General features: G+C 40.2%; 1 protein-coding gene across 1 annotated transcript in view; it reads left to right on the top strand.

The window, feature by feature from the left end:
- Positions 1-13,756, top strand: part of LOC102674335 (gamma-aminobutyric acid type B receptor subunit 2) — a gene marked incomplete at its 5' end in the record, with an annotated part of 22,191 nt that extends 8,435 nt beyond the window's left edge. The window contains 17 exon segments of the mRNA XM_031508598.1: positions 1-241; positions 458-562; positions 1,021-1,086; positions 3,924-4,124; positions 4,813-5,037; positions 5,239-5,299; positions 8,502-8,625; positions 9,292-9,408; positions 9,481-9,619; positions 9,753-9,869; positions 9,941-10,102; positions 10,177-10,280; positions 10,627-10,920; positions 11,108-11,352; positions 12,455-12,655; positions 12,747-12,974; positions 13,080-13,756. The exon segment at positions 1-241 is cut by the window's left edge and continues 6 nt beyond it. Coding sequence (XP_031364458.1) covers positions 1-241; positions 458-562; positions 1,021-1,086; positions 3,924-4,124; positions 4,813-5,037; positions 5,239-5,299; positions 8,502-8,625; positions 9,292-9,408; positions 9,481-9,619; positions 9,753-9,869; positions 9,941-10,102; positions 10,177-10,280; positions 10,627-10,920; positions 11,108-11,352; positions 12,455-12,655; positions 12,747-12,974; positions 13,080-13,756 — 3,307 coding nt within the window.
- Between the last annotated feature and the right edge of the window lie 327 nt (positions 13,757-14,083).

A 14,083-nucleotide genomic window follows, 5' to 3' on the forward strand; every position in this document is an offset into this window, starting at 1 on the left:
GCTGGGCACCGCCTGCTCCGAGGTCACGGAAACCTTAGCCAAAATCGTGCGCTACTGGAACGTGATACAAGTCTCCTTTGGATCCACCGCACCTGCTCTCTCGGATTCCACCGAATTTCCGCTTTTCTTGCGCACCGTGGCGCCGGATTCCAGCCACAATCCCGCTAGGATAGCGCTCATCAAACATTTTGGATGGGACACCGTCACCGCCCTCTCTCAAACCGACGACATGTACTCCCTGGTAAGAGCGTACACGAGCCATTTAATCCTTTGTCCTGCCCTTTATATTTCGAAATGATCAGACAGATGGAGGGAAAATTGCGTTTTAAAATTGAGAAAATATCCGTGTATGGTGAATATAATTTTTCACCCGGTGGAATTTCGATATCCATTATTATTTTCAATCCGAGGAGAACGACGATCAGGATGTTGCAGTTCCCCGTTTTTTCGTTTTCAGGCTGTGAACGATCTGGTCACGGAGCTGGAACAAGCGAATATCACGTGCGCAGCTACCATCACGTTCGCGGAGAACGATTACAAGGAACAGTTGCAAACTTTGAAAGTAAAAAACACGCTTGGACTTGAACTTATTGAATTTTTCCCATCGCGTTGCTTTATTTATTTTTTTTTTTTTTTATAGATTTGCGGCATCGTGATACGTAGTCTAGTCGTGATTTCAACCTCCTTTTTCGTTGGAAATCCCTTCGCGTTTATTCACCTTGCTCGCGCTCTCCTTTCCTTACGCGAAACAAATATGGATATATCTCGAGCGTATTTCAATTTCAACGTAAATCGTCCTTATGACTTGTGCGCGAATACGAGATAGATCTGGCAAGAAAAAAAAAAAGAAAGAAATAAAATATTTATTCCAATTCGTTAGAACTCGTTGGAACGGTTCGTAATTAATTTGCCTGTCCACTTTAACGCGGTCGAGTCGCATGAAAGACGACGAAGCCGAAGCTTGTATCGAGCGGAAAATAAGAAGGAATGATTGAGATGTAATTTTAATTCGAATTGCAGAAATTGGACACGAGAATCATCATAGGAAGTTTTTCACCGCAATTGGCGTCACGTGTTCTGTGCGAGGTAAATATCCAACGAAAGTGTATATGCGAATAAACTTTTTCCATTCCGGGAGAAAAAAAAAACACGCGTACGCATATTTTTTTTGCAATTGTATAATTTTTCAGCACGAAAGAATGACCGCACAAGAGCCACTTTTATCGTTGTTTTCATAAAACAAAGTGTGGTTATGTTTACCGCATTCGCGTTACGCGTGATAGCTTTATGCAAATTTTATTTGGAATTCGCTTTTAAGATCTTAATCTTGTAATAGATGTTACTAAAAATAATAGAACCGTGTACTTTATCGTCTTAAACGTTAACAGAAATCGGATTCAAAGATAAAAGTGTTATAGCGTAACGTAACCGTTTCATTGAAAATCATTACCATTTGCGCGTAAAAGTGACTTGAGAAAGAATATCATTGCGAATGGAGAAAATATTTTTAACGCAATTCCCGGCTCTTTCTTTTTAGCTTCTCTAATAAAACGGTGTACCAAATTCCTTTAAAAATTCATGGCCATTTTTATGAACGTTCGTAGCGTTCAGTTCAATTACAAAATTTTTACACACTTTGAACGTGAAATCGCAATGAATTTCCATGAGAATCGCCCTATCGAAGAATCTAACCTTTAACGTTGCAAATTGCGCGAGAAAGATATTATTTTCGACTTTTTTAACATTCACAACAGCTTTAGAAACTCGATTCGGTCCTAATCGATAGATAGATAGATAGATAGATAGATTGAAATTTGTTCATCGTGGAAAACTTTACGCCTAGATTTTCCGGCGAAAATCGATGAAATGCAAACACATGGTCACGGTCCGTGTCCTCGCTAAGCGAATAATGAACATTGTGTCGAAGTAGGACACAATTGCTCTCTCTCTCTCTCTCTCTCTTTCTCTCGTCCTATCCCTCGCTCGCGTCACGCGTACACGGACAGATATATTCTTCGCCGCTATTATCATCTCGATGGCTTTGTGTTTCGAGAACCAATCGTTTCGAGAAGCCATTTCGTCGACTTATTTATTTGAAAAATATTTAATTATCCGATCGATTTGTGTGAATTCAAATGATTCGTGATAATTCCGTGATACGAACCATTCCTATTGATTTAACCTCACGATATTCAAATTCTAACCTCAACCGATAATTCGACCCGTTTTAAAAGAAATCGCACAGTCGTGCTATGAATGAACAAGTTAGTTGGATATCTTATTGTCTCCGGTGCGAAAGCGAATAACACGAACATTACGTGTTTGTAAATTTTCATCCGTATCGTTTACACGGTACACAAGTGAAACGAGTTTTGCAACGACGCGCCAACACATGAAATTGCTTTGGTATAGCGTATACCAATTGGCGTTCGCGTGATTACTGTATCTATCTATCTATCTATCGCTGGAATTCGAAACGAAATTCGCTATCGTTCGAAGCGTCGCGTCACCTAAATTTCATGAAAATTCTTATCTCGATATCTTTCGTCGAATCTCCTATCTACTTTTCTCCTACGTGATCTCGCGTGTTATAAAAATTCTAACGTTTCGGATCATTCTAAATTTGGAAAAAGTATACAACACGTGTACGATAAAAACGTGTTGCTTTTTTTGGTTTGTTCTCTCTCCTTTTACCCTTTATTCTTTATATTGTGTTTGCGTATCTCCAAGATATAAAATCGTGTGTAAAAATTTATTGCTTAAGTAAAGTGAATTTATCTGTGGAATTGAACAACGATGTTTAATTTTACGAATACAGTTTTTATTTCAAGAAAATATTCCTCTGACTAATCATCGTCAAATAGAAATTAACCGACGTAAATAGATGTAGCGTAGACTTTTGGAATCGATCGTATCGTATAATTTCTTTATTTAGACGATTGTCGCTCTTTCAATATTTAATACTCTCGCGTCGATATTCAGAGGCGAGCTTCTTTCCTTTCTTCGCGCATACTCGCACGAAACAAGGATACGTTTTTACTATAAATCAACCGAAAATAGAGATAACGCCTACACGTAGCTTGGAACGATATCGTTTATAAATAGCGAATGCATCCTTTGTTTCGTGACGTTTCTCAACCAAATTTATCATCCAATTATTTTAAACAGACTTTGATCAATTTTCGAATATTCTTTTTACTTCGATATATATAAATAAATGGTGTTAAAATTTGTTACTTATAACGTGTAAAAACTACGGTACATCAAAGAAACGTGATAAAATACCATAATTACGCGTTTGTCATTTCTTTCTCATTTTGATTGAATATATTGCCGAAATATATTAATTTTATCAGTAATCGAAATATATTATTTATACGTGTAGCCAAATATACAATTGCACGTTATACAACAAAATGAATCGGTATACGAGGACAAGTAAACGAAAGCAAGGATAAAGAGAAAAGAAAAGAAAAGAAAAGAAACGATATACGTTACAAAGATGTTTCGGTTTGAAAGAAATCCTCGTCCACTAGCTCGATCGTAAATATTTCTAGTATTCCTTGGTCACGATCACCGTCGCGAAACATACCAGAAATACATATCTAGAATTGCATTCTTAGGAATTTTTTTTTATAGTAACCCCATTAACTTTCTTCACTGGACGAACGGATATACAAATGTTGGCACCACGATTAATTATATTTCGAGAAGAATTTTCGTAAAATTGTAACTGTAACTATCGGCCATTCGTTTCTAATAAAACATATTACCCGAGCTATGTATCGAAGAACGTAAAAAGCTTTCGATAGCAAATCAGTTGTGTAAACTTCGTCTTATATGACTTCTCGAACAAGAAGCGAGAGAAACGTTTTCGATTAATTCGTATCTGGTGATTTTTTTTTTGTTTCGTGTTTTACCAGACTTGGAAGCTAGGTATGCACGGAGGAGACTACGCGTGGATCCTGCCAAGTGACACGATCGACCAAGTGACGAAAACGCCGGACAACTCGTCGTATTCGGAGGAATGTACGCCTTCGCAGCTCAACCAAACTTTGAACGGTTTGATTATCGTCAACAGTCACGACTCCGCCTTAGAAAACGAAATCACTTCGTCGGGTCTGGTGAGCACTTTTCCAGTTGCCCGCTCTTTTTAGATAAAAGTTTCGCCCGTAAAATGAAGAGAAATGGAACTTTGGGGAAATTCCTCGATTAAAATAGACTTTTCGCGATAGTCCTCCTAGAGAGAAATCCTCCTTTCACTATTCATAATTTCTCATCCGCAGCATTGTTATCCTCATCGAGGCAAAGTATTTGTTAATCAATTTATTATTATACCCTGACCGATTAACCGAACGTTATCATCGTGTTTTCTTTTTAGAAAAACTTTAACGTTAAAGAAATCGGTCTTGTTTTTTCGCGTCCGTTGGAAAAGGAAGGCGACGTGGGCGGAATCTTGCCGGTATCGAGTTTTCCACGTTCGAGCAATCGAGCTGACGAGCAACTCGCATGTCGCTAATTACATTTGACGAGGGAAGAACCCCGGTTCCGACGAAACGTGGCGCTCCGAAATTCGAGCTCGTCTCTTCAAACCTTCTCTATGTTCTCTCGCCTCGATCGTTCGTCATCACGAATAATTCAATAATTCCGTATCGAATATTTGCGCTGTTTTAGAGCTGTGAATGTTTCATCGCGTGAGACACCGAAAGTGTGAAAGGAGACAAAGATGTCTCTTTTCTTTCTTTTTTTTTTTTTTTAAAGAGCTTTAGATTCAATAATATTTACAATAGACGATGATATTTTCTGCCGCAGACGAACAACAATTTCTTGTCGGAATTGGCGAGCAGAGGGGTGGCGTATTCGAAGTTTGCAGGCCAGACTTATGACGCAGTCTGGGCTATGGCGTTCGCGTTGGAAAAGACCGAGACCATCTTGAACAGAGATAACATCAGTTTAACCCAATACACGCACACTAGAAAGGACATCGCGTTACAACTATTGGAACAGTTGAAACTTTTGCGCTTTATCGGAGTTTCGGTAAGTATGAAACATCTCCCGATCCTTATTTCCGAGTAAATATATCCCCTCTTTCTTATCGATCTCTTTATCATATCAGGTAAAACGTTCTATATACTAGAAGAGAACTCTCGTTAGAAAATCTATTCCTTCGTAATTCGATTCAACAACCAAGTTTCGAGTAATTGATCGAATCTCGATATCGTATCGTATTGGTTCCAGGGACCAGTGTCGTTCGACGGTGCCGATCGAATAGGTATCACGGCATTCTATCAGATGTACGGTGAGTAAATTTTGTTACGCTTGTTAATAGAGCGTTAAAAAACGACGATAAATCAAGGATCGATATTAAATGATCGATGTAAGAGATTAGGAAAGGAAGGAAATTTGAAAATTACACGAGCGTGAGGTGTAACGAAAGGATGGATTTTCGCGCGGGCTACGAAGAGAAAAGCGGATCCAAAGCACGAAACGAGATCGGCGCGAGGTTCGTGCGAACACGGGGAAAGATGTTTGGCCGTGTGTCGGTAAGAAGCCGATGAATAATTAATGAGAGAGGACCCCGAGGAATCGGCAGGGAAAGGGAGCGTGGCTGAGAAAGGAGAAAAAGCAAGGATAGAAAAGAAGAGGAGCCGGAATGTATTGCTCGGAGGCTGGTATTAATCGTGATTCCGGGCGAGAGGGTAGCCCCGCAACGTCGAACACGGCCAATGAATATATCGTGTTGAACTTTTTATATATATATATATATATACATAGGGAATTTTATCTGGACAAATGTCAGCCGTGTAAATTGTCGGAAGTTGGCTCTGCCCTGGACGCCGTTCCGACCAACAATCTCGGGATAAATTGTTCCGACGCAGGCGCGACGTTCGAGTGGCCTCGAAACGCCATCCTCCACGCGAACGGACGTGCAGGTCTTTGTGAAATTAAGCCTTCTTTCGAGCCGCGTGACCTCGATGCGCTCCTCGTACCAACGACGCTCGCCTTCTTCCATCCAAATTACTTCATCCCTTTTAATTTCATTTCTAATGGACGACTATTTTTTTTATTCAACGTTATTGCGTTGCCCCACGGCTTTCGCGCATTATCTTCCCACGAATCTCACGAACATCAATTTCCTGCGAAACGTCCCTTTCTTCCGGAAAATTTGAGAGCCAAGATTCGTTAATATTCTCTCTTTCCATTTTGCAAATTTCTCTATCCTTAAGAATTGTTTGCTCTTCGATACATAAATCATTTTTATAATAATAATAATAATAATAATCATACAAAATCGCAAAATAGAAAATTCTTGTATTGCGAAAGAAGGGAGGAAATCGAGGAAAATTCCAAATATTTCGCGCGATTTGTATTCATTGATCATTCACGATTTAACGGTGGATTGTTTAGCTCGTTAACCTTGCTCGAAGAAGCGGCTTCTTTTTCTGAACCGCGTTTCTCAACTATCGATTTCTGATAAAGTCAACGAACTGGCACGAATTTCCGCCAACGATAGGCGGACCATGTTCACAAAGAAGGCTCGGTGATTCGGACAAATTGGATACCATCGACCGTTTCCTCCTTTACCTCCGCTTCCTCTTACCGTTATTCTGTACATCTTTTTCATCCCAGCTTACCACTTTTCACTTTCATCCATCTAACCGGCCGACAGTCGAGATCCTACGGCAGTAATCCATCAAATCTTGCAGCGTACACTCGCGCATTTACATAATTTTCAAGTATAATCACAGCGGCAAAGAGAGAAAAAAAAGGAAAAAGAAAAAAGAAGGAAAGATTCGTTCTTATCTTCTTTCTTTTATTTTTTCTTGTTTTCGAACAAAAGAAAATCGTCACATTGACGGACAATTGAACGTTCTCAGAATTCAAAAATTCTGTTTCTCTTTAATTCGATCAACTTGAGATCGAACGAGAGATGAATAATTCGTTGAATAGATGATCCATTCCGTTGAATTTTTTCCCCTATTATATCGTTTCACTTGGTCTATTCTGCTATTCTCGTGAAAAGAGAAAAGGCTCGCTATGAACAAATGATAAAGAAGAACAAACATGGATAGTCGTAAAAAGCTGAGAAAGGCGCGCAACTGGAAAATATAAATCGCGAACGTTCGTTTCACGTTGGAGGAGAATTGAAATAGTAGCATTTATGAAAGAGGACAAAGCTATAAATATCTGTATTAAATTCCATAGTATAAATGTAACGCGCGATAAATCATTGTATATTTTTGTTTTGCTTCAAAATGATCGATTAACGATTAAAGATGGAAAAACTTGGAAACTTGGATGAAAAGAATAAAAAAGCGATCGTTCGTTTGATAACAAGGACAAATGATAACACACGAAAACGCGTGCACGATTTCGTAAAATTTTGTAATATATTTGTAAAACATTCGAATAAAAGTTTGGGTGGGCGATCAAGATTTTACGACCTCGCAAAAAATTCGGGAAAAAATTGGAAAACTCGGTTATGAGTTCATTTGTAATTTGAGAAGAAAAGTAATTTAATTCGCCCCCCAAAAAAATTTCAATATTTAAATATGAATATAAATATAAAAAGTATTTCAATATTCAATATTTAAAATGAAAAATGCATCGAGAGAGTTAGAAATGCTTCGAAAGACAAATAATACCAGCATAATTTTCGTGAATGCAAATCTTAAAAAATGATCGATCGATCGATCTTCTTTATAATATTGAAAAATAAATATATACAAAATATATAAAAAGGGCGAAAATGGAACAAAATGAGTATTATTATCCGTGTGCTGTCATTAAGCTGATGAGAAAAAATTCCAATACCGCCTCGTCTATAAATCAAGAAGAAGATAGCTCGATAAAAACCTTCCAAAATTAAATATATTGTGCGATAAACAAATATCCATCTAATTCCATTTCGGAAAAAATTAACGAAAGCTTAATTCAAAATTTTCCAAACTCGAAATCGAATCAATTTTTCGACGAAAAGAAATATCTATAAATTCTAATTTTCAATTCGTAACGTGACTTATTCGAAGCCAAGGATTCTAAACCTCGATTTGTCCCCTCTTCACAAGTTCGATATTCAACTTTATCGGCCGTGTCGTACGAGTAGTGGAGTACGAGTAAAGAGGATATTTTATAGGTAAAAGGATTTCGAACGGTTGAGAGAGAGAGAAATAGAGGGTAGAAATTAAACGCTTTTTCGATAATTCAACGCTTCTTTTCGTCCTTATATACCGTAACACGAAATAAATTTGCGAGAGGAATCGTCAAAAATTAAAATAATTAAAACGGGCATTTCTCCCAAGATTAAAATCTCCAACGTTTTAATTTATCTTCGCGAAATTATTCGTTCAAATTAAATAGAAGTAACGAAAAAGAAATGATATCGCGTCTCTGTTGTTTGATTGCACAACTCGACCGATCATTCGATCCCACGTCGAGTACTCGAGGTGCTGGAAGGATCTAAAATAGAAGGAACTCTCGACAGTTTTTTCTACTTGCAGGGCGCGTTAAGAGAAAAATAGCGATTTTCAGTCCAGAGGATGGAAAACTGGTGATGAATTGCTCGGAATGCGCAACGATGAGATGGCCGGATGGACATCCCCCAGCAGCTCGAAGAGTTTTCCGGTTTGTATCTATTCTATTTCCCCATCCGCGCGATAATTGACGCATCTGTAAACATTGAAATCTAATTATCACGATATTCGAGCAATTATATCGATTCCGTCCTTCTCATTGCAATTGAACGTACGATTCAAATATGGAACGAACATTAATTGTACGTCACATTTACGCGTGCATTATTTACACCAATCAAATCCTATCTTATATATTTAATTGCACGGTTAATAATAAATAAATCGTTGGACGTATTTCAAATTTTTATCGACGAGTGAAAGAGACGAGATAAGAGAATACGCGCGAATCCTTCTTAATCTAATCGTATATAATAATCGATTCTACGCGCTAATAATTCGATTTTATTTGCATAAGTTGATTTAGACGGATCTGAAAAATAACGGGAGGAATTCGATGCGAGGAATAATTTCTGAAAGTTCTTTTTTGGATAGAATTTTTACGAGTAAGCGATTCGATGTAAGGGATAAAGATTATATTCGATAAAATTTAATTATCGTAGTTCGTCGGAGGGAGGACGTGAAAAGACGTGAAAATTTCAAGGATTATATATAAAAGCTAAAGAAATTGATTACATCCGCTGTAACTCTTCTCACGAGTTATTATCGGTTGTCAAGAAGAATTGCAAAGAGTATGGACTTTTGTTCTTATGGGCAGGTTAAGGGTGGTGACCGTAGCACCTGCGGCTTTTCTAGCGGTTACTTGCCTCGCAAGCGTCGGCGTCGCTTTAGCGTTCGCTTTCTTGGCGTTCAATTTGCATTTCCGTAAGCACAAGTAAGTTGTAACATTCGTCGTATTGTCGTTTCTCGCGCACACGTAGAATTCCATTTCGAACATGATCGACAGGAGTATAAAGCTTTCGAGCCCTAGGCTTAACAACATGGCTGCCGTTGGTTGCGGTTTGGTCTACGGTGCAGTCATACTTTTGGGCTTGGATCACGCCACCCTTCCCGATAGCAACGATTACTATCCTACAGTATGCACCGTGAGCATTATTTTTTTCTACTTTACCATCTCTCTTCGGTTTTAGTTGGTTCGCTTCTCGGACGGAATCTTATCTTTAAATTTCTTAACGACTTAAATACTTTTATATGTAACGCCCTCCCTTCGTTCTCCAGGCGAGAGTGTATTTATTGTCTGCGGGCTTTTCCTTGGCTTTCGGATCGATGTTCACCAAAACCTATCGCGTTCACCGAATTTTCACGAGAAGTAGAAGCGGTGTTGTCAAAAACAAGGTAATAATATAATAAAAAATTCTGTATATATACATATAGAGAAATAACGTCAATATAATTGCTACTTGCAGCTACTTCAGGATACCCAGTTGATAAGCTTGATCTGCGTGCTTCTACTGATAGACGGTCTCGTGGTGACCCTGTGGGTGACTTTCGACCCGATGCAACGTCATCTTCGAAACTTAACTCTGGAGATGAACCCGCAAGATAGAGGAGTGGTCTACCAATCTCAGGTATCGAAAGAAGGCGATGCGAAAACAAATCCTTCGAAGCCAAATCAGATTTAACTCGTTTCTTCTCGACGCAGGTAGAGGTGTGTCGTTCTCAGCACACCAACAGCTGGTTGGGGGCGCTTTACATTTACAAAGGTCTGTTGCTCGTCGTCGGCCTGTACATGGCTTGGGAAACGAGGTAAAAATATCCACTTATCCCGAAGAATAAATCCTCGAATAATTTTTTAATGCGATTTTCGCGCGTTGCGAGGAAAAGTTGGTCGAAACAAACGCTCCGGGAAATGTGCAAACTTGGAATTGGAGAGTCCAAGTACAATTGGAGTTTAATGAGGGATGCCATTAAGGCGTTCGTTAACAAAGATATTTCCTCTTTTTACCGGAGAGTGTATTGTATCATTCAACTGTTGATATATCTGGTCAAGGTGGAAGGACGTTATAATGGAAAATATCGATTTTTTTTCTTTCGTTTAATTCGGTGGAGAAAATTAAGGCGATCTTATCCTTCTTCGCATTTGCAATTACAGACACGTGAAAATACCGGCTTTGAACGACTCCCAATACATCGGCATGAGCGTTTATTTCGTGGTGATCACTTCAGGAATCGTGGTGGTTTTGGCGAATTTGATGTCCGACCGTGTAACTCTGGCTTTCGTTACGATCACCGCTCTGATCTTAGCCTCGACGACCGCGACGCTGGCGTTGCTGTTCCTTCCCCAGCTGACGAACATTTTGGCCGGCGAGAGGGCCGACCCCGTCGTGCAAAGTCTCGGTTTGAAGATCGAATGCAACACGAGGAGATTCGTGACCGACGATAGAACGTAAGTTTCTCCATTTACGAAGAGGGGGAAATAATTTTCCTCTTAATTAATTAATCTTCTCGCGAGAAACGATTCGTCTCGTGATGAATAATTTGGAATTGTGGGAATAATTGGAAAATAGATCTGTTATTGAAAATAATAATCGAATTTAACGAGAATGAATATTGTCGGATCGGGGCGACAACAGCGAGCTTCAGTATCGCGTGGAAGTGCAGAATCGCGTGTATCGTCGTGAAATGGCGCAGCTGGAGCTGGAATTGGCCAGATTGGAGAAACAATTGGCACAGGAACCGGTTGAACCATCGCACGCTTCGTCGAGCGCGTCGATTCCGCAACGCAATCCGAGCATCGGGGGTGGTCTGCCTTTGTTGCTGCTCAGCGTCCTCCCACCGGTCATCCCCAGGGCTAGCTGGCCGTCCGCCGATTCATCCGGTGAGCGAGATTCTTTGCCGCGTTGATCCAACATTCATCGTGCAAATAAATAATCTCCGACCAATTCGCTTATCTTTCTCCAACGATTCATTTGCACGATGAATGACGAAGTTATTTCATCGAGGAGAGAAAGAAGGATCGATACATAATTATCGTATCATTTTTTCATCATTCAGGTGTAGGAGAAAGGTGACAGAATTCCGTTTATTGCACGCAATAATTGTTTGAACGATCCTACCACCGTTTACATTTTGCTTGAGTCCAGGGAATTAGAATAAGGAAATTAAATAAAACTTGTCGAAACGAATTTTTCCCGAATTCGAAAGAAACTTGACTCGAAAAGAAAAAAGAAAAAATCGTTACGAATTCTCGAATAAAATTGCATGAGAACTGAGAGATTGCCGAGCAACATTTTCAATGGGAAATGTCCATTCGCTCGAATCACGAACGCTGATGATTGCAACGAGGCGGTTATAAGTTTCGTCACCCTGCCCTGTATTTATATATAATATATATATATATAGTTTGCAACAGCTTGAGAATGTAGTTCGTACAGTTGTAATATATTAATCGCAATTCGAGATATTAGGCTGCACTCGTATTTCCCCGAGCTCCGAATCCCAAACCCCTTGACAAGTTCGGACAAATCCCTGACAGGGATATATGTACAGTACATCCTCTCTATTCTCTGCACGTTAAATCGCACGTTTCGAATTCACTAATGTCGCGACGAATCGAAGGATATCGAACAGATGCGCAAAAATTTCAAGCATGAAATTTCCCATTTCTCTGCTCTTTCCGAACATTTGTTTCGGCAAACCGTTTGCTTCTGCGCATATATGCGCGCGCATACACGTATACATATACATATATCGATGTAGATCCGTGAAAGGACAATTTTATTATTTCTCGCGTGTAAAAAATACGCGTAGAAGAATTTGTCTCGCGATTCTTCTTCTCCTTCCTCCTCTTCTTGCGATATCTCGGCACACTGCTTTCGCTTTTGCGCTTCCTAACCTAAAAAATATTCTAGCATCCCATGGATGAAGAGAAACGTGTAACGCTCCTCACGATAGTAATTCGATTTGCTCGTTTAAATCAGGGATACGACGCGGTACTGTAGCGTTTAGCAGTCAACCGGATTTGGAGCCGGACACGGGGAGGCGAAGTCTCGCGGACATTTACAAGCTTCATCAACGAAGAGAGACGGAAGGGGCAAATCGGTTGGGCGTTTTTCAACGATTCTTCAGCCTTTTCGGCAGTCGTCCCAGCAGCAGGAAAACCTCGATCGCTTCGTTCACAGGTACGTACACGCGTGGCTGCGTGTAAGAAAGAAAGAAAAAGGGGGGGAGGGAAAAAAAGAAGATATACGCGTAAGGATTGGAATCCCGTAGGAGTGGCGTCGGCGTTACGGGTTCATATGGGCTACATCGCCGGCCTGGTGCCAGGCACGAAAGCCGCATCTACCTGTCAGGTTAATGCCCAAGGCGCTCGTTCCCCTCATCCTCGATGTGGCTCAGGACCAATAATTAGTATTACTAGCGAAGAAGATCGCAGATTAAGCCTGGGGTTACGTCGTAAAGAGTACAGCGAGCCAAGAGTGAATTTCAGTTTACCGCCCAGTAAGTAAAAAAAACTGTCCTTTCCCCTCGAAAATTACGTTCCACGATTTTTACGATTGCGATATTATCCACCACGAGAATTGCTAGAAAGTTGATTGTTTTTAGAAGCGAGTACCAGCCAAACGTCGTCGCGGGAAAAAATTCGAGGATCCCCCCGGTTTCCTCATCGGATAGTGCCGACAAACAGTTTAAATACCATTGCATCGGGATCGTCCATCTCGAAATCTCATCGATGGCATTCCATGGAAGACGCGAGAAAAAGCAAAACCGTCTGTCAACTCCCCCGTGGCTCGTCGTGCAGCCCTAGCTGCGACGTGTGGGCCACTCGTGAATTCGGGATTCCATTAAGCGAATTGGGGAACACTGTTCGGGGCAAAAAACTTGGGGAATCATTAGCCTTCGCCATTACGGCGGAATCGAATGTAAATCCGGATGACGCGAGCCTTGCGAACGATCCGAAGAAATTGTTCCAAGAGGGAACGTCCCCTACCGACTCGGACGCGAAAACTGCTCGTTCCTCCTCCTCCTCGTCCTCCTCGTCCTCCACGTCCCACGCCAGGACATTCAGCGTGACGAACGACGCGTCCTCCTCCAGAAATCCAGAATCCAGTCCTCGGTTAATAAACACCGGTAATACGAACTTCGAGATCGAGAAATCGGATCGTTCTCGACCCTCGAGCCCCATAGTTCGCGTGATCAATCTCAATCCTCAATCCGAGGAGATGGATAATCGCACAAACGCGAAATCGTACGAAAATCAACTGCCGCGTAGATTAAAGTAACAAGCGTGGGGGAAAAAATAACTTGCTGTTCCGTGGATATTTTCTTTTCTTTTCTTTTCTTTTTTTTTTTTTTTTTCTTCCATTCTATTTAACTCTTGGCGTAATTACGTATGTTTTTAATCAAGAGAAAGAAGAGAACCTTTCGATGAAAAGGTTGAAAGAGCGCGAAACATACGTGAATTTCTTAATATTTTTTTTTTTTCGTCTCTCGTTTCTCCTTTCTTCCTTCCCGTTCTTAAGATTATATTGTTTAAAAGATAAACGGATAAAGAGATGTAAAAAAAGAAAAAAAAAATGTAATCATCTGTGTACATGACAATCCTCAAT

Source organism: Apis dorsata, unplaced genomic scaffold (assembly GCF_000469605.1).
Source record: "Apis dorsata unplaced genomic scaffold, Apis dorsata 1.3 scaffold_92, whole genome shotgun sequence".
Taxonomy (NCBI): domain Eukaryota; kingdom Metazoa; phylum Arthropoda; class Insecta; order Hymenoptera; family Apidae; genus Apis; species Apis dorsata.